We start from the raw sequence: 26,985 nt of genomic DNA on the forward strand, positions 1-26,985 counted from the left end.
GTGCCCCTCCAAAGTGGGGGATGGTGATGATTCTATCTTCTGCTCCTGGTGCAACGCCTGGCTCTCGGCATGTGAGATAAACATATTTTATAAATTAAAGATGGAAAGAAACTTTTTCTCACAGTTTTCCTGGGTTGGGGGTGGGTGGGAATCTCGAGGTTATAATGCATCCCATTGTATTTTGTAGAAAGGACAAATCCCCAAGGATTTTCATGGGTTCCAACAGAGCCTCAAATTTTCTAGGTTTGCTTGAGAGACTCATCACCAGCCCCTTCATTTGCTGTGAGGAGTGGACCAACCATCTGCCATCCAGGAGCTGATGACTGCAGAAACCTGGGCATCATTGCCAAGTTTAAGAAAAATAAGATAGAGAATTGAAGTGACAGCTGTCTGGGTGCTGAGAGTCAAAGCTGATGATTTCCCTTAGTATTTTCGTCTGTGCCTTCAACAGAAGCACCATGCTAAAACAGTGTTGTGGTGCACAGCTGAGAATCTGGCATTTGTTGTGGGTGGAAGGCAGTGACCAAAGGTGGAGGCGGTTTAGGGAAGGTCAGTATTTCACGTTGTTCCTGGGGAAATAATCACAGAGACAGCCAGTCAGAAATGAGGCTTGTCCCCCTCTTCCCTGGCCTCCTGCCCCTGGATTTGTTGGCACTTCGGCTGCCAACAGATTAATGAAATCTTTTCAATCCTGAAAGAAATGACAACCTCATGAGGAAAAAAGTGTGTTTTCACATTAGATGGAAGGTAATATCAAGAAACAAAATCTTTTCCTATGTAAGAGCTTTAACACTTACCTTGTACAAAATGTTGTGAGTTAATATTGTGGTTTCAGGGGAACAATTTTTCTCCTCAATTCTTTGGAGTTATTTCCAGAATTTCAAAGCCTATTTCAAAAACTATAGTTTTGTCTAAAGTACAATCAGCTCTGTGAATGGAAGGGTTGCGGAAGGGAGAGTGTTCACACTGAGAGATGAGAAAGTTATCTGCTTCCAATGCCAATGCATAACATGAATGCTGTTGAGTTTTCTTTAAAAAGCTTGAGATCTGTAATGCCAAAAAAAAAAACCTCTAATGATTTTTTGAAAAGTTGAAACAAGATGAATTTAATTACTGAGCTGCTCACAATAACTAGGAAACAATTCCTCTGTTATAAATTGTATTTATGTATTTTTCCCATGCAAAAAGTATAGGAATTATGAAACACAAATGATTAGAATTGTAGGTTAGATTTACATGGTGAATCTGAATAGAAATAACTCCTTTCCTTGAACAGTAATATTTTACTTTAAATTAGAGTATTATACTATTAGAGGAATCCAGATATATAAAGTAAAAGTTGTTATATTTTTATCACAAAAGTATTTTTTAATGTAAAAAATTGTCACACTGTGTTTCATTATAAGGATTCATAAATTGCCTCTTTTATTTTAATTTTTTACAGCCCTTTTTAAAGTACATTTTTTTTCTTTGAGACAGGGTCTTGCTCTGTTGTCCAGGCTGGAGTGCAGTGGCATGAACTTAGGTCCGCACAGCCTGGAACTCCTGGGCTCAAGCGATTGTCCTGCTTTGGCCTCCCAAAGTGTTGAAATTACAGTTGTGAGCCACTTCGCCTGGTCCAATTGCCTCTTTTAAGAAGAATTGTGTTTAGAAAAAGTGCTTGTTCATACCTGTTGAGGAGCACAGCTATCAGGAGAGCAAATGATTTTTTAAAAATATTTTTATTATTTATTTATTTATTTATTTTTATTATTTTTTATTTTCTGAGACGGAGTCTCACTCTATCACCCAGGCTGGAGTGCAGTAGTGGGATCTGCAACTTCCACTTCCTGGATTCAAGTGATTCTTGTGCCTTAGCCTCCTGAGTAGCTGGGACTACAGGCACGCTCCACTTTGCCTGGCTAATTTTTGTATTTTTAGTACAGACGGGGTTTTGCCATGTTGCCTAGGCTGGTCTCGAACTCCTGACCTCGGGTGATCCGCCCGCCTCAGCCTCCCAAAGTGCTAGGATTACAGGCATGAGCCACTGTGCGTGGCCACAAATAATTTTTAAATCAGTATTTAGAACATATTTAGGGTGAGTGTTGTTTAGAGCTTGACAACATTCTCATTGAAGATTATTCCATTTAAGATTCAACAGCTCAAGAGTCTGCAAATCTAGATCTTTAACCAGAACTGGCTTTTGTATCTTTTCCTTACAAGAAGAAGAATACCAGGCTGGGACTTCAAGGCCCCAGAGAGGCAGTGCAGCAAGTTCCTGGGTTCAAATCATCCCTCAGCTACTTCTTAGCTGTAAGACCTTGGGCAAGTTACCTAGCCTTTCTATGCCCCAGTTTCTTCATCAGTAATTTGGGGCTCATAATCTCTTCTTCATAGGTTTGTTGCAAGATTAATTTAATTTACATTAAGGGCCAGGTGTGGTGACTCATGCCTATAATCCCAGCACTTTGGGAGGCCAATGCGGGCAGATCACCTGAGGTCAGGAGTTCGAGACCAGTCTGATCAACATGGCAAAACCCAGTCTCTACTAAAAATACAAAAAAATTAGCCGAGCGTGATGGTGCACCTGTAGTCCCAGGTACTGGCGAGGCTGAGGCAGGGGAATCTCTTGAACCTGGGAGGTGGAGGTTGCAGTGAGCCAAGATCACGCCACTGCACTCCAGCCTGGGCGACAGAGCAAGACTCTATCTCCAAAACAAAGCAAAAAAAATTACTTTAAGAATTAGAACAGTTTATGACTGGTACATAGTAGATCCTCAACAGACACTAAAAATTATAATTACAATTGTTAATTATAATTATTTATTATTATAATTATATGAGCAATTATTGGAAAGCTCTCACTCTTTCTAAAGAATTTGCGTGAATAAAGGAAGACTAATTTTCTCAGTGTCTTTTTAGTACACTCAGAATTTTCAGTACAGCAAATAATTTTCAGTGAAATCAAAATTATTTAGATAAAGTCTTCTCTTCATGCCCTAGCAGAAAATGTTCAGAAACAAAATGAAACAAAGAGATAAAGGAAAAAAAAAAAAAACTGGCAAAGGGTCAAGTTTTGAGAATTGTTTTCAAGAAGTCATTGTATTCAGATTGGTGGAGCAGGCTACTGTAAACCATAAGTAGGAAATGAGAACCCGTTGTAGGTTGATAAGATGGGTGTCTTTTCAACTAAACAGATTGCTATCAGCCTAACAGAGCCAACTCATGTTCCTTTTTGCCCGGTCATTTCCTTTACTAAGTGTCTGTAAGAGCCGCCCATTTGGGTGTTTCTCAGGATTATAGGTTTTTAGGTCATACAGAAACCCTGGGGAACGCCTGAAAAGGCTAAACACAAGCAGTTACATTATGCACAAGCTGGATGACGTGACCCCACTGCTGCTGTGTGGAGAGCGGAGGCTGCTGAACCCGAGCTGGTGTGAGCTCTTGCGGCAAGTCCACGGGTGGCCAGGAGCACGTGTTAAGAGCTCTGCTCAGAAGTAGCCGCTGCAGCTGAAGGTTTTCGGGCTGGCTGAAGGCTGGGCCGCTTCTTCATTCATTTCAGAAACTTGAACAGTGGGCCTTCTACACACGCTGTCTTTGTCATCCTCAGGCAGTTCCTCCATGGATGAGACACAGGGGCCTCTGGCCATGACTGTCCATCTTCTTGCCAACTCTGGGCACGGCTCGCTTCTGCAGAGGACTCTGGACCAGCTCCTGGATTGCATTTGCCCAGAGGTCCGGCTCTTTCAGGTGTCTGAACGGGCCAGTCCTGTGAAATACTGTGAGAAGTCCCATTCCAAGCGGTCCCGGTTTCCAGGGATGTCCGTGTTGCTCTTCCTGCAGGAAAGCCCGGGAGAGGATCGGCTATTTCGCGTCCTGGACTCTCTCCAGCATTCGCCATGGCAGTGCTACCCCACCCAGGACACTCGGGGAAGGCTGTGTCCCTACCTTTTTGCCAATCAGGAGTTCTACAGCCTGGACAGCCAGATGCCCATCTGGGGGGTGAGGCAGGTGCACTGTGGCTCCGAGATCCTGAGGGTGACGCTGTACTGCAGTTTTGATAACTATGAAGACGCCATCAGACTCTACGAGATGATCCTGCAGAGAGAAGCGACCTTGCAAAAGAGCAATTTTTGTTTCTTCGTGCTATATGCCTCCAAGAGCTTTGCTCTGCAGCTCTCCCTGAAGCAGCTGCCCCCGGGAATGTCAGTAGACCCCAAAGAGTCTTCGGTGCTGCAGTTTAAGGTTCAAGAGATCGGCCAATTAGTGCCTCTGCTACCCAATCCATGCATTCCCATCAGCAGCACCAGGTGGCAGACTCAGGACTATGATGGCAACAAGATTCTGCTTCAGGTATTTCTGTTTTGTCTCAGATCTTGTAGAGGCTTATGGAGTTGTGTAATTTTACATCGGAATGAGCCTAAGCTAGTGGTTCTCAGACTTGGTTGCACATTAGCGTCCCTTAGGGCCTTTCATAAATTCCCACCCCAGCCCAGTTTGATCTGAATCTCTGGGAGCATCCAGGCCTAGGTAACTTTTTTACAGCTTCTTGGATGACTCTAATCTGTAACAGGGTCAAGAATCACTGATCTCATAAAATCTCATCTGACAGACAAGAAAGTTCAGATTCCATGAATTTGCAGCTGACACAAGTACTTTATAGTAGAATCAGACAGGATTCTACTTATAAAGATCAGAATCTTTATAAAGAATCAGCCTCCTTTCTCAGGCTTGCCGTTTAAATGCCCATCAACTATACCCCTATCCTTTGTTTACTCTTTGGGCTCAGGAATGTCACAAGCTCTTTTCATCCGACCTAAGGAAGTTGAAGTCATACTTGTGTTTAGAGATGGTTTTTATAATTTTTAATTTTTTTACTTTTTAGAGATGGGAGTCTTCCTCTGTTGCCCAGACTGGAGTGCGGTGGTGCCATCATAGCTCCCTGAGGTCTTCAACTTCTGGGTTCAAGTGATCCTCCTACCTTAGCCTCCTGATTAGCTGGGACTACAGGCACATGCCGCCATGTCTGGCTATTTTATTTTATTTCTAGAGACGGGGTCTCACTATGTTGGCCGAGCTTGTTTAGGGATGTTAAGTTTGCAGTGCTATTGACTTAATTTTTATTTTTTATTATTATACTTTAAGTTCTGGGGTACATGTGCAGAAAATGCAGGTTTGTTACATGTGCCATGTTGGTTTGCTGCACCCATCAACTCGTATTGATTTAATTTTTAAGCATCTTGCGTCACTGTCAAATTTTACCACATACCAAGTTAGATAGAATGCTTTCTTAAAAAAATCTTGAAATTAAAGCCTTCCTTTGTAAACATCCTCGAAAACCTAACATAGCATGTGTGTATTTAGTCATGATAGCTGCCGTGCATTGCCTTTCATGGTATGTGAGCCTGGGCACTTAGTAGCTGTATGACTGTGGGCCTCAGTTTCTTCATTAGCACAATAAAGGCACCAGAGAATTAGCATCTTCCTCTCTCATACTTATTTACAGGAAATGACCTGACACTTATAAAGTACATAATTAAGATAGTGCCAAGAACTCAATTTTAGCTATTATTGTTCATATTATGCCCTATACTAAAGATTCTCTTAAATTGATAATTTTATTTAATACTTATAACAACCTATGAAGTTACTATTTTTCCCATTTTGGAGATAAGAAAACTGAGCTTTCCAGGGGGTCAGTTATTTGCCCAAGATAGGAAGTATCTATCTACCCTCAAAGTTCATGTGGTCAGCCGCTGCAGTCCAGTGTATGTGTGTAAATGTGCAAGCAGGGGGATGAATGTGATGTTCACAGCAAAATATCCTGTGGCTTCTGTCCTTAAGAAATGGTCAGAAGCTCCTTAAGGCCTATTGGATAAAGTAATAAGAGACTACAAGATGAGATGTCTTTCCATTTGGTTGATTTTGTTGTCATCACTTTGACTTTTTAATAAAATATGAATCATATTGATTCTATATTAAACGATTTCTAAATTATTCACCTTCTTGTTCACATAAGGTAGAGAGGCACTGTTTCTGTTAGTTGCCTATTATAAAACCCCATAATTTCCAAGGCATCTAAAATTTCTTTCAGTTTTATCGACTCTCTAGTACTTAAAATCAACCTCATGGTCAAACAAAAATGTAATGTGTGTGTGCAGCAAGGGACATGATATTAATCATTCCTGTCTTTAAGGCTGACTGACATTTTTGCTATGGAACCACAGTTTAAACAACTTAGTTACTTTGGAAAGTTGAGTCACATTTGGGGAGTGTAGAAGGGTTTTTTGGATAAAGAGAAACTGTATGAAGAGAGCCCTCTTCCTCTCTGGATTGTCCCAGGAGCCTGGCCACTTCTCAGGTGTGAATGGGGCATCAGCCCCTCACTCTTTTGTTTTTGAGACAGAGTCTCACTCTGTTGCTCAGGCTGGAGTGCAATGATGTGATCTCAGCTCACTGCAACCTCTGCCTCCCGGGTTCAAGCAATTCTTGTGCCTCAGCTTTCCCAAGTGGCTGAGACTACAGGTGCCTGCCAACATGCCCAGCTAATTTTTGTATTTTTAGTAGAGATGGGGTTTCACTATGTTGCCCAGGCTGGTCTCAAACATCTGGCCTCAAGTGACCACCTGCTTCAGCCTCCCAAAGTGCTGGGATTATAGGCATGAGCTACCACACCCAGCTGCCTCTCACTCTTTTTTTTTTTTTTTTGAGACGAAGTCTTGCTCTGTCCCCCAGGCTGGAGTGCAGTGGTGCGATCTTGGCTCACTGCAAGCTCCGCCTCCCGGGTTCACGCCATTCTCCTGCCTCAGCCTCCCGAGTAGCTGGGACTACAGACATGCACCACAGGCCTGGCTAATTTTTTGTATTTTTTAGTAGAGACGGGGTTTCACCGTGTTAGCCAGGATGGTCTTGATCTCCTGACCTCGTGATCTGCCCGCCTCGGCCTCCCAAAGTGCTGGGATAACAGGCTTGAGCCACCATGCCCGGCCAGCTGCCTCTCACTCTTGATAGCTCCCTTGGACATCACCTTTGTCCTGACCTCCAAACCTCAGGGACTTCTGCTTCCTCACTCCAAAACACGCTTTGATCTCCTCTTGTTAAGTCAATGAGTCTAAGCTTTTGCAAACAGAGTGAGAGATCGCCTTCTGGAAAATTCTGCTTCTGGTGTCATATAATAAAAGTGCCTGAGGAAAGTGTGTAAAGGCTCAGCCATAATCCAAAGACAACACATTGTAGCTCCCAGATAGCTTTTCATTCTTCAAATGGAGTGAATTTTTCAGGATAGAAAATTCTTGGGCGTGGTGGCTTGGGCCTGTAACCCAAGCACTTTGGGAGGCTGAGGCAGGTGGATCACTTGAGGCCAGGAGCTTGAGACCAGCCTGGCCAACATGGCAAATCCCCCTGTCTACTGAAAATACAAAAACTAGCTGGGCATGATGGTGCACACCTGTAGTCCCAGCTACTCAGGAGGCTGAAGCAGGAGAATCGCTTGAACCAGGGAGGTGGAGGTTGCAGTGAGCCGAGATTCTGCCAGTGAACTCCAGCCTAGATGACAGAGCAAGACTCTGTGTACTAGTTTGTTTCACGCTGCTGATAAAGACATGCCAGAGACTGGGAAATTTACAAAAGAAAGAGGTTTAATTAGACTCACAGTTCCACGTGGCTTGGGAGGCCTCACAATCATGCAGAAGGCAAGGAGGAGCAGTCGCATCTTACATGGATGGTGCAAACAAAGAGAGAGCTTGTGCAGAAAACTCTTGTTTTTAAAACCATCAGATATTGGGAGACTCATTTACTATGAGTGAATTCATTCACTATTCACTCATGCCTTAAATAGCACCCAAGTCACCTCTTGAATGCTTTGCTGCTTAGAAATTTCTTCTGCCAGATACCCTAAATCATCTCCCTCAAGTTCAAAGTTCCACAAATCTCTAGGGCAGGGGCAAAATGCTGCCAGTCTCTTTGCTAAAACATAACAAGAGTCACCTTTGTTCCAGTTCCCAATAAGCTCCTTATCCCCATCTAAGACCACCTCAGCCTAGACCTTATTGTTCATATCACTATCAGCATTTTTGTCAAAGTCATTCAACAAATCTCCAGGAAGTTCCAAACTTTCCCACATCTTCCTATCTTCTTCTGAGCCCTCCAAATTGTTCCAACTTCTGCCTGTTACCCAGTTCCAAAGTCGCTTCCACATTTTCAGGTATCTGTTCAGCAATGCCCCACTCTACTGATACCAATTTACTGTATTAGTTTGTTTTCATGCTGCTGATAAAGACATACCCGAGACTGGGGAATTTACAAAAGAAAGAGGTTTAATGAACTCATAGTTCCACGTGGCTGGGGAGGCCTCAAAATCGTGGCAGAAGGCAAGGAAGAGCAAGTCACATCTTACATGGATAGTGGTAGGCGGCAAAGAGAGGGCTTGTGCAGAGAACTCTCATCTTTAAAACCATCAGATCTCATGAGACTCATTCACTATCACGAGAACAGCACAGGAAAGACCCGCTCCCATAATTCAATCACCTCCCACTGGGTTCCTCCCACGACACATGGGAATTGTGGCAGTTACAATTCAAGATGAAACTGGGGTGAGGACACAGCCAAACCATATCACTCTGTTTCGAAAAGAAGAAAAGAGGAGAGAAGAGAAGAGAAGAGCAGAGAAGAAAAGAAAAGAAAAGAAAATCCAGCCTAAACTTCCTTGGGTCCTGGGGAGAGGGGCTGGGTAGCGAGTCTGGCTTCTGTAAGTGAGTAGTCCAGGCCTTACACTGTGTGCTCAGGATCCAGATCCCAGCTCTGTTACTGCTGTCTTGGCCCTATCCTCAGCCAGGCATCTGCCAGGGTCGCCAGCTGGCTGCCAGCAGCTCTGAGGGCTACATCCTTCATGTGGATTCCAAGTGCCTTGCACCACCATGGCCCAACAAAATGTCTGGATTTCAGTTAGACCAACTGGGATCAGATTCTCTTCTCTAAAACAATTATTACATGCAGGAAAGTGAGATTATATGAATCAGTTTAGCCCCGAGGCAAAGGCTCTGCCTTCTACCCCTAGATGCTGTGTGGTGTTCTGTGGGACTCTTAGGGAAGGTTGTGGGTCTCCAGAGAAGATCAGGGCGGAGGAGACAAATATAAAGTGGCCCCAAATGGCTGATGTTCAGCAAAAGTAAGAAAATGATACCTATTAAAGGAAGAACCATAACCACAAACTAACCTCTCTGCAGACCATCCCTCCACATGGCCAGGATGGAGGCATGTGTGCAGAAGACCTGCATGTGAGGGGAGCTAGGCTGAGGGGGTGCGGTGAGAAAGCTTTCCTGAGGAGCAATGCCCAGATCTGCCTGAGCTGGATGGCCCAGGAGGAATTAGCCAGTTGGAGAAGGGAGCAAGGGTGTCTCAAACAGGTGACCGTGGGTGACGATGTTGGTGTGGTGCTGCTTAGCAGGCCATGCTCAGCAAACTTCCTGAGGTTTCATGTGGCTGGAGTGAAGGGAGGGGGAGTCAGGGGAAGAGGATGGGCAGGTGACCTGAGGCTGGATCAGCGGGAACATGGTCAGCCATGGAATGTAAGTGCTGAGAGCGGGGAGACCTTTTGGGCTCACTCCCGTGAACATAGAACCTAAGGTCAGTGTCTGGCACATGGTAGGCAAAAACATCCTTCTATGAATGAACCCTGGCTAAGTAGCTTCTATTCTATCCTTGATGTAATGAGCAGTCACTGATGAGTCCTATGGATGGAACTGACATGGATTATTTGTGTTATGAGGGTCAAATGAGAGAATGTACATAGTGGTGCTTGGTAAAGTAGAAGCTCCTGGAGACCATGTAACTGTGGTGCAGTTGTGATCTGTGCATGTGAGAGGCTGTCAGCTGTCTCTGCCAGCGCGCCCAGTGAGCAATGCGTTTTCCGCATGACCTCTTGCCATTACAGACCGTCTGATGCCTCTCAGAGTCTAGAATGGATGGTTTTGATGACAGTGATATGAGCGTATCAAATAGATGCTCAGTAAATGAATGTACGAGTACATGAGAAGGCAAGTCCATGTTTATTCATTCCTCAGAACTTTGTTGAGTTCTTGCTCTGGGCTAGACATTGTTTTTCCTTTGGCAGTTTTAATTCTGCTGTCTCAATTCTTAGTGGGTGCAAAATGATAGTGGGTTCAACCTTCCCTTTATTCGTTCAAACAGTCCCTCTGCCTTTCTCCCTGTGCTTTTGCCTCTGGTGGTAGTGACAGTGTCTTTGTGTTCTGGGGGAAGGTAACATGGGTGAAGATGTCCACCTCTTTTTTTAAACCTCCTGCAACTTAAACTGTGCCCTCAGTCGAATAAGCTATTTTGTCAAATCAACCACATGCAGTATCTCTAGTCAACTACTGCTGGCTTTCAGCTTTCAACAGTTGAGACCCGTGTCCAAAGTTGTATTTTTTGTACTTTTTATAGATTTTTTTTCAATTTTTTGCATTATGACTCTTCTCCCCTGAGTTACCTGCTGATGCATTCATCTCCTGCCGCCCGCCCCCAGCATGGGCAATCCAAGGGTAGAGGCCATGACTTTGGTGTCGGGCTCTGGCAGACTCTGAATTCTAGGTCACTGAGTTAGCATTGGTGATCTTCTCATACTGTTTGATGTACAGTAGGCAAACTTTATAAATTAAATGATAAACCTTCCTCAAAGCCACTTGAAACGCTCAGCAAGCTCTATATTTCATGGCCCCGTGGGAGATGTGACAGCCATGACCTTGTTAGCCTTTGGGTGGGTGCTCTGTGTGGGATCACGCTGCCCTCGTGGTCTAATGAGGAGCTGGACCCTCCTGCAAGTGCCTGCAGTACCAGGCAGCCTGCAGGAAATGCACTGTAGAGCTGCAGCCACCCACCTTGTGTGTAGGGAAGGAGAAGGTGAAATTGACCGAGGATGTCAAGTAACATGGAGGAAGTGTGACTTGGGAGACTGACTGAATGGGCTGTAGCGAAGTGTAAGGCTGGAGAGTTCAAAGGAGTTTAGAGAATTTTTGGTCCACTGAAAATGGGTGCAGGAGGACACAAAATGGGATTTGAAGAAATCCATTTATTATGGTGTTTAGAGAAGGGGCAGACATGCTCATATCTATAATATATAATTTAGGACTATAATCCTGTTAGCATCAAATAGGACAGGTTGGAAGGGGGCTTGACTGACCACTTCAGAGGGGACTTCAGTTTTCCAGTCAAAGCCGGTGCAGTTTTGAAATAGGGAACTCGTAATGGAAATAGGAGGTTAAATTGCATGGGTAGACTTGACTGAATTTGGCAGTAATTGGACATGGAGGGTGAAGAAGAGGAAGGTGATGATGAGTCTGGACACATTGGGCTTGAAGTGCTTGCAGGTCTTTCAGATGAAGAGATTCCATGGTCAGGTGGTCTCTGAGGGCTGGAACTCAGGAGAGGGCATGGGCTAGGGGCATAGGTGGGGTTGGTGGCTGAAGCCCTGGGAAGGATCAACATTACCAAGGAAGAGAGTGTAGAGAGAGAAGAGGTAAAGACAGTGCCTGGAAAATGTGTGCACTTCTGGAGGAGAGGGAAGAAGAACCAGTGAAAGATGCTGAGAAGAAGCAACCACAAAGCCAGGAGGACGAGGAGATCGTGGTGTCATGGAAGTCGGTGTCGCTTGGTGGCTTTCAGTCCCTAAGATGTGGCTTCTCAGGTGTGCTAGAGCAGGTCCTTCAGGTTCTGTCCTGGTCTCCTCACTGGGCCCCCAGTTGCTTGTGTGTTGCCATTGCCCCTGGAGAGATCAGCACCTGCTGCAGGCCCTGTGTCCTCCACCAGTAACTGCTGCTGCCACCACTCCTGGCTTATGGAACTATCCCCAAACACTGCTGAGACCAAGCTGCAATTTCAACGAGATCTTTCTGAAGAGTTGAGGATAAAGAGGTGGGGAAAAACCCCCCAAAAGAATTCTAGGCTAGAAGAATAACTTACAAGCACCTCTAGATGTCGCTATTCTCAGAGCTCCCAGGCAAGCTATGGCCTTGAGGTCCCTCCCAGGTCTCCTCCAAGTCTTCTGTACCCCCTTCTCCTGGAGGTGCTCCAGGCCAAACTCACACAGTGAAGGAGGATGGTTTTCACCCTTCCTCTCTGAGGTCCACCTTCTAGGTCTTCTTTCCTTGATAAGAGTGACTGCTTCCCAAGTTGACTAAATGGGAAGAGTCACACACATCTCGCCTCCTACCCCCATTGTTTGATGTTCTGTAGGAAAACTTTATAAATTACAAGATAAAACCTCCCTGGAAGCTAGGGAGGTTTTAGAATAGGGTGGTGTCCTATTCTTGCGACCTGGGCAGGACAGATCAGTAACAGAACAAGAGTATAACATCAGTACAATCTGGGGTGTGCCATCTCGACAACACATGTTGGTTGCCAGCCATCCATTCTGAAGGCTTTTCCCGACTTAATTATATGGATGAGCTGAAACTCATGCCTGTGTAGCCTTCTTGCAGTCCTGGGGCCTCACCTCTGGATCCTCTGCAATCAGCACCTGAGCTAGAATCCACATAACTCTCCAAGACAGCCATGTGGGAGAAAGTCATGTGATTTTGAAAGATTTGGTTTCACACATATGCTCTCAATGGAGACCCATTTCTCAACTGAGACCCATTTCTCTAGACGAATGCACTGTCCTCCAGGACTTTCTGTGATGATGAAAATATTCTATATCTGTGCTATTCAATATGGTGGCCATTCGCCACATGTGGCGACTGAGCATTAGAAATATGGCTGGAGAGACTGATGAACAGAATTATTAATTTTATTATATTTTAACAATTTAAATGGCCTTATGTGGTTGGTGACTACTGTATTGGACTACCCTGGCCTAGGTCATTTTCTAAGGTCTCCTGCATCTTGAAGCTTCTGTAACTATACTGTGTATAGCCTAGTTGGTGACAAAACTTTATCTCTTATCTCACCCGTTTTTTTGGTTGTTTGTTTGTTTGTTTTGAGACAGAGTCTTGGTCTGTTGCCCAGACTGAAGTGCAGTAGTGTGATCTCGGCTCATTGCAACCTCCCTCTCCCAGGCTCAAGCTATCCTCCTGCCTCAGTCTCCGGAGTAGCTGGGACTACAGATGTGCACCATCATGCCCGGCTAATTTTTGTATTTTTTGTAGAGACCGGGTTTTGCCATGTTGCCCAGGCTGGTCTCAAACTCCTGAGCTTCAGTGATCTGCCAGCCTCAGCATCCTAAAGTGCTGGGATTACAGGCATGAGCCACCATGCCTGGCCTGTCTCATCTTTTTTCTTTGCTTTTTTAGAGAGAGGGTCTGATCCTGTCACCCAGGTTGGAGCATTAACGGCATGATCATAGCTCACTGCAGCTTTAAACTCTTGGGTTCTAGTGATCTTCTCATTTCAGCCTCCTGAGTAGCTGAAACTCTAGGTGTGCATTACCATGCCTGGATAATTTTTTAATGTTTTGTAGAGATGGGAGTCTTGCTATGTTGCCCAGGCTGAACTTGAACTCCTGGCCTCAAGCAATCTTCCTGCCTTGGCCTCAAAGTACTGTGATAACAGGCATGTGAGCCACTGTGCCAGGCCCAAATCCTCATCTCTTAAGGGTAGAATTCAGTTCAATTTTTGGAAACAATCAAAATATATTTAGCATTAATCGTATTGAGTATGGTACATAGTTGAAGAGATTTTAATATTATATTTTAAGATTACAACATATGTTACCTCCCTATACTGAGACTATGCTGACTCTGAAAGTCAGATTGCTAAAAAAAGTTCCAAAAATATTTGACACAATTATCAATCTTTTAAGTGCCTGTGTATAGCTTTTCATAATCTACCTAAGGACAACAGATAATCTAATAATATGATATTATATATAACATTTAATGAACATTTATATGCCAGCCACTGTGTTGTGTTGTTTCATTATAAATATCTGCACTTTAAAGACAGGAAATCGAGGTTTAGAAAGTTTAAACAACTTGCCTATAGTCACCCAGGAAGCAAGGATAAAGTCAGGTTTCAAACTCAGGTCTCTCTGTCTCCAAAGTTCAAGCTTTTAACACACAATTTTTGATTTCTTTTAAAAAGAATATTTGCGAATATATAGTGTTTTGATTTCCATTACAATTTTAAAGAATATAGTACATAGAATTGATCGTTTAAAACAAGATAATTCAGCCTGTTTTAGATAATCTACTTCTTTTATTTCTAACACTGTAGCGAAACTTGATACTTTTTCCTCTTACCAAGTTTAATGACAGTTTATCTGATGACACTTTCCGTTTCATATCTTAGCAAGATGTTAATAAGAATAACCTACTGGATAAGGTTGCAAACAGAGTTTTTTAAAATTGCAAGATTACTAACAAATGTTTCTTTTTTTTGAGACAGAATCTTGCTCTTGTCACCTGGGCTGGAGTGCAGTGGTGTGATCTCCGCTCATTGCAACCTCCGCCTCCTGGGTTCAAGCTATTCTCCTGCCCCAGCCTCCCCAGTAGCTAGGACTACAGGTGTGCAGCACCATGCCCAGCTAATTTTTGTATTTTTAGTAGAGATGGAATTTCACCATCTTGGCCAGGCTGATCTGGAACTCCTGACCTCGTGATCCACCCACCTTGGCCTCCCAAAGTGCTAGGATTACAGGCGTGAGCCACCGCACCCTGCCAAGTGTTTCTTTTTCATTAGAGGCTCTTTTCCAGCTTCTAATTAAAAATAAGTTGTTGGCTGGACACGGTGGCTCACGCCTGTAATCCCAGCACTTTGGGAGGCCAAGGTGGGTGGATCACGAGGTCAGGATATCGCAACCATCCTGGCTAACATGGTGAAACCCCGTCTCTACCAAAAAAATACAAAAAAATTAGCCGGGCGTGGTGGCGGGCGTCTGTAGTCCCAGCTACTCGGGAGGCTGAGGCAGGAGAATGGTGTGAACCCGGGAGGTGGAGCTTGCAGTGAGCCGAGATCACATCACTGCACTCCAGCCTGGGCGACTGAGCGAGACTCTGTCTTTAAAAAAAAAAAAAAAAAATTAAGTTTGTTGACACGTATTGGGGGAATCTTTCCTCCAACTGACTTAATTGGTAAACGTCCGAGCGGTGTATGTTCACGCCCGCTGGTGGGATTCCTTCCTGTGAGGTTTCTCCTCTCTGTGGGCCTTTCTCTCCCATTTGTTTGCTCACTCGATGAGCTCACGGCATTTTCAGTCTCTCTTCTCTGTTACCAGAGGCCCTCGTCATCTCCTTGAAACTCAAACAAGCAGATTTTCCTTGGCTCGATGGCTCTGGTGTCTTGCCTTCTTTCTATGTCTGGCTTCTCAGTTGAGCTGTCTGTTTTTGCCACCTTCCGCTACAAACTGATGGTGCTTCTCCACCTGCCATTCTGCACCCTGAGTCTTCCTCTAGCAGTTGATGAATCTGCTCTCTGGAGGGCCAGCTGTGCTTGAGGACAAGACATCAGCAGCATTGGTACATGTGGGCCACTCCTGCCTTCTTGAAATCCTCTCCTCTGTGGGCTGCCATAACCCAGTTCTTTTAATTAAGGGGTTCATTCTCTCTGACTATTCCTTTTTTGTGTGTCTGTGTGTGTGTGTGTGTGTGTGTGTGTGTGTGTGTGTTTTCAAAGACTCAACTGTTTTTTCCTCTCTCTAAATCATGTTTTCTCAACCTTGGCACCGTTGACATATTCTGGATGAGATAATTATTTGTTGTGAGGGGTGTCCTGTGCATTGCAGAATGTTTGCTGGCAGCCCTGATCTCTCTCAGTTGAATGTCAGTAACACTGGCCCACTCACCCCTGAGTTGTGACAACCAAAAATATTTCTAGACTTTGCCAAATGGCCCTTGGGAGACAAAAATCACCCCAAATGAGGACCACTGCCATGCACCAAAGATTTCCCCACTGAGGTTACGAAATAAAAATCGCCTTGTGGGGTTGGTTATCACTTTGTTCAACTTAATCCTGTACTTGAATTTCCTCTGTCTCTTGAGGTTTTAGCCTCTTTCCTACTCCCTATAAGACCATTTAAACATAATGTCTCATCCCCATCCCAGACTCAATCCAGGCAAAACCAAGTCATCATCTGCAGCCCTCCTCTCCCTGCCCCCGACTTCTCCAGCTCAGTTCATTTTTCTCCCAGTTGCCCAGGTTTTGAAACATCAGTTGTTGTTAAAGCCTCCTTTTTTCTCAGAACCCTCACATTCAATCAGTCCCCAGCTGTTCTAATTTTCCTTGGGAATCATTTCTGCTTCCTGCCTTCCTGCTTTAAGCCCACATTGCTTCAAATGCACATTATTATTACGGCATTATAATGCCTTTGCCCTGGCTCCAGGCATTCTGTTTCATCTTGCACAGCGCTATCAAAATACATTTTTAAATGACTGCCAAATTTATGTTCCTTCTCAGTTCAATAACAAAAGGTGAGAAAATCAAATTAAAATACCCCTGCCTGGCTTTAAAGACCTTCACATCAGACCCCTACTAGAATCTCTCTTTGCAGGCCAGTTGTGGTGGCTCATGCCTGTAATCCCAGCACTTTGGGAGGCCGAGGCAGGCGGATCACTTGAGGCCAGCAGTTTGAGACCAGCCTGGCCAACATGGTGAAACCCCGTCTCTACTAAAAATATAAAAATTAGCTGGATGCGGTGGCGCCTGCCTGTAATCCCAGCTACACGGGAGGCTGAGGCAGAGAATTGGTTGAGCCTGGGAGGTGGAGGCTGCAGTAAGCTGAGATCATGCCACGGCACTCCAGCCTGGGTAACAGAGCGAGACTCCATCTCAAAAAATAAATTAAAAAAATAGAATCTCCCTTTGCTGCTTCACTTCTTCGCCATCCCAGCCTTCTTACCCTCCTCTTCCCTCCAGAGCTCTGGGCTCACTCCCACACCTTTGCTTTCCATATTTAATGTATTGTGGTAAAATACGCAAGACAAAAACTTACGATTTTCACCTTTAAAAAAAAAATTAGGAAGCCTTCTTTCTTTTAAAAAAAATTGTGGTAAAATACACATAACAATACATTTACCATCTTAACTATTTTTCGAGGGTATGATTCAGTGGCATTAAGCACATTCACAGTGTTGGGCGACCATCACCACTATCCATTTCCAGAACTTTCTCGTCATCCCAAACAGAAACTCTGTTCCCGTTAAATCAAACTCACCATTCTCCCCTGCCCTTGGTATCCTCGATTCTACTTTCTGTCTCTATGAGTTTGCCTATTCTTGGTACCTCATATAAATGAAATCATACAATATTTGTCTCTTTGTGTTTGACTTCACTTACCATGATGTTTGCAAGGTTAATCAGTGCTGTAGCATTTATTACAATTTCATTTACTTTTATGGCTGAATACTATTCCATGGTATGTACATCTGTATCCATGCATTGCCTGAGCTACTCCTTATCCAAGGGTGCCATTCATTTAATCTTCAATTATCCAATTTTAAGGCTCTGATCAAATTCCACTTCCTCTTTGAAACCTCTCATGAAGCGCAAGGGCACGTTAATTCCCATTTCTAACTAGAACATTTCATACATAAATCTTTGTAACATGTAACTGATTATATATTGTCCCATTCTTGTATTTTACAATGTGGGACTTTATGACTCTCCTTCTCTTTTCAGTATTTTATTACACATGTTTATTTCCAGTAGAGTACTTGGCAGATAGCTGGTTCTGAAATACTTGTTGATTGACTGACTATTTGTTTTCAGGAAATAAGTTTATCTCTTTAAAGAAGGTATATACAGAAACTGGTTTGGCATAAGCAAGCGTGTGTTTCATTTTGTTTTATCAACAGATATTTAGCTGTGTTCATTTCCATTTTCTTTGTTAGCCATTTAAAATAAAAGAACATAATGTCCCTGCAAGTAAGTAATTTATTTTCTTCATGGAGCCTTCATTTCTTGAGGGCTCCATGTTCTCATTTCTGAGTCTCTCAGCTGTACGCTCTCAGGCTCTGTTAACTCCCTCTTAGTTTCCCTCATTCCCCTCCCATTCTCCAGCTCCACTCCAACATACCCCACCCCCAGCACACACACACACTCCCACTTCTACACCCTCGCTCAATGCTTTATGTTGCTGTGAAAGAGGCATTGCTCAGGAGGGTCCTGCTATTATAGGAGAGCACGTTGCCATTGGTGGTTTTGGCCAATTGATGAAGATAAGTACTTTTCAAAGGATCAGTTAATTGCAAAAGTCTGGTTTCAGCCCTTAAGTGAGCCTGGCACTGTTTAGAGGTTTCTTATTATCTACCTAAATTGTTTCCATGCAGTCATTATTTTCCCCCAGTGTTGAAGAAATCCTCTCTTGCTATCTTCTTGGAATCACTTACAGAGAAACATTATTTTCCCTTCATGATACGAGTCTGCCCCTTAACAGCTTAATCATTTTTCAGTGATGTATTTTCACTTGTTTTTCAAGAGTTTAGAGTTATAAATGAGTGACCATCTTCCTGTTAATCACATAATGCTGATGTTCCTTGAACTTGAAGAACCTAGCTCTCAATCTGTAACATTTTACAAATATTTCTTAGACAGATGATTTCTAAATGGTCAGAATTCCTACAAATGCATTTCAATTTGTTTTTTGGCAAGAGCTTAATTCTCCCTGAAGGGATTCATCTCAATCACTCAGCATTATGTTTCTGCTGGAAGTTCTTCATTCCAATGCCAAACATCTGCATTTCTATGTTAATAACGTTACACTCACTTTTGCCCTATGATTTAAGGATCTTAGACTTCTCTTTTAAAAAAGTGGACATTCCCCTCTCTTAAGAAGATTGCACAAATGTCTAGCCATAGTAATAAAAATCATTATGAATTTTCTTAAGACTTTACGTCCACCTAATGTAAAATAATTTGGGGCCTAGTTTATAGATGGTACATTCTCATTCATTTCTATGTGCAAAAATTCATACTTTGTTAAGCATTAAGCTTTATTTATTTATTTATATAACAGATATTTAGTGATTACTTATTGAATGTTAGGCACTGTGCTAGGCACTGGACATATGATAACAAAGAAGGTGTATATAACCCTGCTATTCCAGATTGCAAACTCTATGGGAAGATACAGAGGAGTAAATAGCCAAGTACAAAATGGTGTGGCGAGTACTCAGATACGAGAAGTTCAGACTGTGCTGTGAGAGCTAGTAATAATACTACTGATGATGATAGTAAGAAATGCATGCATGGCAGAACTATCATTTAATCTTCACAGCAACTCTATGATATTGGCACTTATTTATCTTCTTTTCCATATAAGGAAACTGAGGGACAGAAATATTAAGTAAGTGGTCTAAAATCCTACTGCTAATAAATGGCAGAGTTGATATTTAGTGACACCTAAATCAGATTAGTGATATTGAGAAGGCTTCCTTCTCAATGCTGTGTAAGCTTGGAGCTAACAATGAGAGGAAGTTTCAGGAAAAAGGGCTAGAGGAGGCACATCCCACATAGAGGAAATAATATATATGAACCCTGGCATAGGAAAGGGCAAATCATGTTCAATTTCAGCATGTGGAGGCTGAAAGGGAGAAAGTGGTGAATTACCAGCATGGTGTAAGAAGAGGCAGACAGTAAAGGGTGAAGCAGGCCACATCCAAGGGCTTAGATTTTATCTTAAGAAGAGTAGGGCATCATTGAAGCAGGACGAGGGTGTGATCCAATCCTCTGGTAGGGGAGTGGAGAATGGATTTGTGGGAGGTGACAGCATCTGTGGGGACTTCCATTGGATGGCTATTTCTGTAATTCAGACAAGAGGTGATGATGGCCTGCTCCGGGGTGAATGACAATGGGAGCAGAGAGAGTGGAATGTCAGCAATCTATAAGAGGAAGTGTCCATGGGGATGGGTGGCTGGTTGTACCCAGGGTATGGAGAAGGGTGACTGATGCTTTTCCTTGGGTCATGTGGGAGCTAATGATGCCATCTTCTAAGATAGGGAAAAGAGAAAGCAGAACAGACTTGGTGTGAGGTGGGAGATGAGTTCCTGGTGCAGATTATTTGGGGCATGTTTTGTTTGAGGGATTGGTGGCTGGAAGGCAGTTGGATAGATAAGTATGAAGCTTAAGAGGCGATGAAGCTTAAGGGACAGATCTGAGGTGTAGTTACACTTTTGGGAGCCTTCATCATTTAGATGATAACTGAAGGCCTAGATGCCCATGAGATTGCCCTGGGGCAGGTACAGTGAGAAGAAAAGAGGACCCAGGCCAGCTCTGAAGAATGACAACATTAAATGAACCAACAAGGGAAGAGGCTCCCTCAGTGGAAACGGAGAAGGGGTGGAGGGAAAGGCAGGAGAAAATTCAGTGGAATTTGTTGGCCAAGAAGCTGAAGAAAAAGACTTCAGGATAGAGTACAGACTGCAAGGTCAAATTCTACCAAGAGCTCAAGAAAAATGAATGACAAGCGGGCTGATTGTAGATGACCTTGGCAAGAACAATTTCAATGGAGTGGTAGGAGGGAATTACCAGCATGGTGTAAGAAGAGGCAGACAGTAAAGGGTGAGGCAGGCCACATCCAAGGGCTTAGATTTTATCTTGTCAGTGGCATGGGTAGAGAAAATAAGGGGAGGTTTGTAGAAAAATGTGACTGTACACAAATTTTATATAGAGGTTTGACAGTGAAGGGGGAGGAGAGAGAAACTTAGAGGCAAAGAGAAGGTGGAAATAATGTGTTTTTCAAGACAGGAGATTTGAACAAGTTTAATTGCTGTTGGAAAGGAATAGGCAGAGAGAGAGAAAGAGAAGGAGAGGGAGAGAGATTAAACATCGAAGATAAGAAAGTGGGAAAAATGAATAATTGATAGGTCAGGGTCACCAAGAAGGCGGGAGGTGATGGGAATCTTGGCCCAGGGACCGGTCACTTTCACCCAGAGACAATGGTGAAGCTGCAGGTAAGTTTCACGGTAGCAGTGAGAGTGTTGCTAACTGGTGACAGCGTCTGCTTCCTTGGTAATCTAGATGGCGAGACCACCTGATGAGAGAGAGCAGGGGCGATGGTGCTGCTGAAGGTTTCAGGACAGTTTTGAAGGTTTGAACAGCTGCTGGGTGAATGGAGAGAGGTGACTAAGGAAGCAGGCGGACTGGCAGGTAGCCTGGGAGAGGCTGGAAACCACGCCATCATGGGGCACCCATTTCACAGACCCATGCATTTCTGTGGCATCCTGAGCACATGTTCAGAAAATGTGGGCAGGTAGATGGATGAAAGGTGAGGAGATTTTTGTGGAAGTCTGTGACAGAATGGGAATAGCAAATGGAGTTGGAGGTATTGGTGAAGAAGTGGTTGAAGTGATAGTCTTTGGACTAAAATTGGCTCTGAAAGGCAGTGTGGATGGGAGGGGCTGAGAGGGAGAAGCTGGGGATTGGGAGTATTGATGTTGAAGAGCAGATGTGATGGGGAATCGAGTGCCAGAGCCTGTGGCCTCAGAATGCCCGGCTTAAATAGAATCTTTCAAAGATGGGACATTTGCAGGTGGAGAAGGCCCAGTGGAGGGGCTGTGGGACTGGGTGACAGAGGGGAGTGGAGGGGTGAGCTGGGCTGGCCCAGGAGGGCGCTTCCTGGCTGCCCTGAGATGTCTCGGCACTGCTTGGGGCTTCAGGACCAATTTCATTATGATCTGACATTGATTTAGGTGGCAAGGGGGAGATTACTCAGGCTTCTCTCTCTGTTCACAGTTGCTAGAGAATGAAATACAAGCCCCAGAGTCAAAGTTATTGATTTCTTTCTCCAGATTGGATAATCTAATATCAACCCTGAACCATTTCTGAGTATGGAAATATCCATGCCAGTTTCCATTTCTGGAAGAAGAAGATGTCATTGGGTCAAATAAAAAGGTACATTATGATACAAGGGTACAGTGTCAAATGATTCTCCAAGAGGCAATGATGGCAGTTGGCCCTTTGAAGGACTGAGGGAGTTTGTTCTCCAGGGGAAGGGAAACCCCAGCTGACATTTCGGAGATAGTATTTTTTCCTCCTGATTTTGAAAGGATAAGCAAATAGTTTTCATTGGAAAGTGAGAATTTGGGGGTGATTTGAGGTTGGGGTGGGGAGAAGGCTTTACTTTTTATTTTACACATTTGTACAATCAAATTATTTTTATGGTGATAAATTACTACTTTTATAATAAGACTTTTTTTAAAAAACAAACAGATGAAAAGGAAAGAAAGGAAAGGAAGGGCAGGAGGAAGGAAGGAGAGAAGGAAGAAAGGGAGGGAGGGCGGGGTTGTGGAATTAGGGCAAAGGGAAATGTAGAGAGAGAGAGGAAAATGAAATTAGGCAAAGAATTTATCAGAAATGTGGAGGAGGAGGTCGGCTGTATGTGATAAGAAACAGACTCACAGCGATCACAAGTTAACTGACTACTTGAAGCCTAGCTTTTCTGGGTCCATGGCAGTAGTTCCCTAACTTTGTTGCACATTAGAATTACCTGGGGAGATTTATCAATTCTGATAGCCAGGTGTACTCTGACCTGATGAAATCCGGAAGTCATGGGCTGGGAGCAGGCATCATTGTTTTTTAATGATCCCAGGACGTTCCCTTGTGCAGCAAAGTTTGGGAACAGAAATTTCTCCTATGGGTTTGCATAAGGACAGGTCCTGCGGTGCAGTGAGCATCCCTTCAACAATGTCACCCCTAGAGAGAGTTTCTGTTGCTGGCGGAAGCTCTCTTCACACTCTGGGGCACCGCACTCAGCTGTGGTTCAGTGCAAGCACATGTGGGATGGGGGTTTCAGGTGTGTGTGTGGCTCTCTAGTGAACTGGCTTGACCCAGGGGTAGAATTTAGATATTCTAGAATAGCGGTTTTCAAGCTGGTTCTGTGAAGCCCTGGGGAAGTAGAGAGGGGGTCCAGTAGACAGAGGCTACCCTCTGTACTTCAACCAGGGCTGCTCTAATTAGATTGCTTCATATTTTGGGCTTCCAGGTAAGAAATTGTTTGGAAAAAAACTTCTTAAGATAGAGAGATGGCTCACTCCTATAATCCCAGCATTTTGGGAGGCCAACGCGGGTGGATCACCTGAGGTCGGGAGTTTGAGACCAGCCTGACCATTATGGAGAAACCTAGTCTTTACTGAAAATACAGAATTAGCTGGGCGTGGTGGTGCATGTCTGTAATCCTAGCTACTAGGGGGGCCAAGGCAGGAGAATCACTTGAACCTGGGAGGTGGAGTTTGCAGTGAGCTGAGATTGCGCCACTGCACTGCAGACTGGGCAACAACAGCGAAACTCTGTCTCAAAAAAAAAAAGAGAGAGAGAATCATTGATCTAGAATAGGACTTGGTCAACTGTGGCCCGGGAACTAAAAATAGTTTTCTATTTTTATATGGTTGGAAAAAAATTCATGACACATAAAAAAAATGAGGTTCAAATTTCACTGTTCATACATAGAGTTTTACTGAACACAACCATTCATTTATACATGGTCTATGGCTGCTCTGCGGCAGAGTTGGGTAGTTAGGATAAAGACCATATGGCCGGCAAACCCTCAGATATTTACTGTCTGGCTCCTCACCGAAAATATTTGCCAACTTCTATTCTAAAAGAATCAATGGAAGTCCTTGTTTTTTTGTGTGTTTGTTTTTGCAGCTTGGTAATAGGCACCTCACCATTTCTATCAGAAAATTGAGATGTACTGTGCGTCATCTATACAAACAAATATGCTCTGTGTGTGTGTGTGTGTGTGTGTATGACAGAATTTACTCATTTCTAGACCTGTTTTCTCACTGCCCTCATTTCTGCCTTGCCTTGTAAGATAAATATGTATCATTATTTTTTCTCCCTTGAAATAGACTTTATTTTTTACAGCAGTGGTAGGTTCACAGCAGAATTAAGCAGAAAGAACAGAGAGTTCCCATATACCACCTTCCCCCCGAAAAGAGCCTCCATTCCTGTCAGCATCCCTTATCAGAGTGGTACACGTGTTACAACTGATGAACCTGCAATGACACATCACTGTCACCCAAAGCCCATAGGGTACATTAGGGTTCATTCTCGGTGTCGTACATTCTGTGGGTGTGGACAAATGTATAAGCATGTGCATCCACCATTACAGTATCATGCAGAGTAGTTTCACTGCCCTAAAGTCCTCCGTGCTCCACTTATTCATCCCTCCCTCCCCCCAACCCCTGGCAACCACTGATCTTTTTACTGTCTTCATAGTTTTGCCTTTTCCAAAGTGTCATATAGTTGGCATCATATAGTCTCTCTCTGTCACCCAGGCTGGAGTGCAGTGGTGCAGTCATAACTCAATTTAACCTCGAACTCCTAGGCTCGAGGGATCCTCCCTCTTCTGCCTTCTAAATAGCTGGGACTATAAGTATGAACCACACGTCTGGCTAATGTTTTTATTTTTTGTAAAGATGGGGTCTTGCTAGTTGCCCAAGCTGGTCTTGAATTCCTGGCCTCAAGTAATCTTCCCACCTCAGCTTCCCAAAGGGCTAGGATTACAGGCATCAGCCCAGACAGGCTTCTTTCAGTTAGTAGTATTTATTTCAAGTTCTTCCGTACCATTCTTCTTGATATTTGATTTAGGGCTGGGCCAGGTAGGGATGGATCCTGGATACCAGTTTCCAAGGGCTGTTATCGAAATGGAAAGAATTGCCTTTTTCCAGAAACCTTCTTGGGAAGAGTGTTGTGCATGGAATAGGATGCAAGGCTCCCAAGGGTCGAAATCTTAAAGGGGGGTCAGTGAACTCCATTCTGTGGAGGGAGAGTGCAGTCAACTGCAGGGTGAGGGTTTTGCTGAGTGGGGTCTGTAAGTTTGTAACCAGAGTGGAATTGCTAAGGATTAAAACACCTAAACTTCCATATAAGCCACGCCCCCTTTTTGTTTTCTCACACAATACCAGGCCTCTAATCTAAATAAATGGTGCCCTAAGAATTTAAAGAATATTGCTGCCAAGTTATTGGCCTGCCTGGAGTGGTCACACGTCTTAGAATGGCCCAAGATACATCTTTTTATTAGCATGATCTAAAAGAAGGATCACCAGCTTTGGAAGATTGAATTCTTACTTCAATCCTTATCTTAACTTTAACCACATGGTTTGGTGGCTTTTTAAATTTCTTTTTTTGCGTGGTTGCTAATAAATACATCATTTACAACATCCAGTGAGGTCACCGAATGACATCTGTGAATGTCTGCATCGTTTGAACAACTTGCTCTACCAGAAGTGTGTTGTTGTCAATTGGCCATTTGATTCCTTGTCAAAAATTTAATTTAGGGAGTCCCAGAGAGAGGTATTTGGAGCTGGGTCTGATTAGATATCTCATAACTATATTGTACTTATCACTTCTATTCAATTCAACCAAATTTACTGAAAGTCTGCTATGGGCATGGCATGGCAGAGGGTGAATGAGGCATAGTCAGCTCTTGGCACTTAGTTAATGGAAATTATGTTTCATATATTCCTCCTTTCCTTTTCCCATAGGTCCAGCTGAATCCAGAACTTGGTGTTAAGAATGGCACCTCGGGAGCTGGCATGCTTCCCCTGGGCTCCAGGCTGACTTCTGTCTCTGCAAAGAGGACCTTAGAACCCAGGAGCCAGAGGAACCAGGGCAAGAGGTCCCAGGGGCATTCTCTGGAGCTTTCTGAGCCCAGTGGGAGCCCCACAACAGACAGGTGTGCTGGCACTTCGTGGAAAAGCTGTGGCCGGTCATTCCAGGTCAGCAGCCCAGCTATGGGTGCCCACCTGCACCTGTCTTCTCATCACCTTGAATCCGAGGCCAGAATGAAGGTCCTCAACCAGGAAAACAGCTTTCAGAAGCTTGAGGCCGAGACGAATGTTGACACAGGGTTGACCATCATAAATTCTGAACCCAGGCAGACTTATTTTGGCAGATTTCCAAGGGATTTGCAGACCAGCCAGCCACCATTCTGCTTGCCAGCCTCTTCCTTGGGGGTGGCTACCTCCCAAAACAACAGTGTCCTTAAGGAAAGAGTCTCTCCTTTGCCGCTTGCTGGCCAAAGGGACCTTGGTACCAGGAAGACAATTTCAAAATGTCTCCTTCATCTGCAAGTTCAGGGTGAAGAAAAAGAAGAAGATGAAGAAGAATTCTTTATATAGCATAAAATAAATGTGGTTTTCTAAAACACAAGATCAGATAAAATGTTCTAGAAATGGAGTACTGACCCAGAATCAGCCTGTTAGTTGTTCATCTGAGAGGGGCTGAATGCTCCCCATGTGCAATGTGTATTGATTTTATTTCAAATGTTCAAAGTCTAAAGGTGCTGGAAATGATTGTTTATTTGCCATCACAGTCATAAGAGAACACAGCCAACACACAGGGAAAAAACCGAATGTTTTTGTTCCCTGGAGATGCACTCACCCAGCTGGATGTGTTGAATCCAGCACCTATCAGGATAATTGCATTGTATGCAAATGAATCAGTATGTTATACAACACTAATTAGTGTCTTTAATTTGCTTTTAATTTTTACTTAGGTTGCATAGCTCATCCCCCTGGACAATATGGACTGCTATTTATTCTCGAATACTTTTTAAATTTCATGTGACCTCTTTTGGTAACTAGGCCTTGTTCACATAACCTCCTTGTGATTTTTGCCTTTAAAGTTGTTTGTATCTGGAATGAGTGAAAATGCAAAGCGTTTTGAAAATTATAAACAGTTAATTTTGTTTTCCTGTTTAATGAGCCAAAATACTGGAAGCCAGAAAATCAGGTTAAACATGAATGCTAGGCTCTAGGGCTTTCCTGCTCATCTGCTTCTCATTTGTTTCTGCACTATGTCAAAGAGGACAGTGGTTCTTGTTACAAACCAAAGAGGAATGTTGAGCACAGTGGGAAAATTGGACTGGTTGATCTGGTCACTGGAGCAGGACTTAGGTTCTTCTGGCCACATTTTGACCCCCAGATTCCTTTACAAAATGCACTCATTCATTCATTTATACATGTTCATTCAATAAACATTTTTTGAATACCTATATTTGAATAAGACATTGTGTATATGGTACGTATACATTCTGGGGCCATGAAACCCAAAAATTGTTTATGGTTTCACCGCTATGAT

The 26,985-nt window shown here is 43.7% G+C and overlaps 1 protein-coding gene across 2 annotated transcripts; it reads left to right on the forward strand.

Moving 5' to 3' along the window:
* Positions 1 to 3,272: 3,272 nt before the first annotated feature.
* On the forward strand, positions 3,273 to 26,985 carry FAM124B (family with sequence similarity 124 member B). 2 transcript variants are annotated; one of them, XM_032754253.2, is made up of 2 exons: positions 3,273 to 4,332; positions 25,389 to 26,985. In XM_032754253.2, the coding sequence occupies exons 1-2, from the start codon at positions 3,601 to 3,603 to the stop codon at positions 26,022 to 26,024; spliced, it is 1,368 nt and encodes a 455-aa protein (XP_032610144.1). In that variant the 5' UTR covers positions 3,273 to 3,600; the 3' UTR covers positions 26,025 to 26,985. The 2 variants fall into 2 exon arrangements, with proteins under 2 accessions (XP_032610144.1, XP_058280475.1); XM_058424492.1 differs by lacking the exon at positions 25,389 to 26,985 and adding an exon at positions 4,865 to 4,951 and having other exon boundaries at positions 3,406 to 4,332.

This window comes from Hylobates moloch, unplaced genomic scaffold (genome assembly GCF_009828535.3).
Source record: "Hylobates moloch isolate HMO894 unplaced genomic scaffold, HMol_V3 SCAFFOLD_1, whole genome shotgun sequence".
NCBI classification, from domain to species: domain Eukaryota; kingdom Metazoa; phylum Chordata; class Mammalia; order Primates; family Hylobatidae; genus Hylobates; species Hylobates moloch.

What these genes read in the sequence shown, in the direction of transcription:
- FAM124B (XM_032754253.2), top strand. Translation starts at nt 3,601, where the DNA reads ATGGATGAGACACAGGGGCCTCTGGCCATGACTGTCCATCTTCTTGCC. An exon ending in GCAACAAGATTCTGCTTCAG is followed by an intron (nt 4,333 to 25,388) that starts GTATTTCTGTTT and finishes CTTTTCCCATAG; the next exon opens with GTCCAGCTGAATCCAGAACT.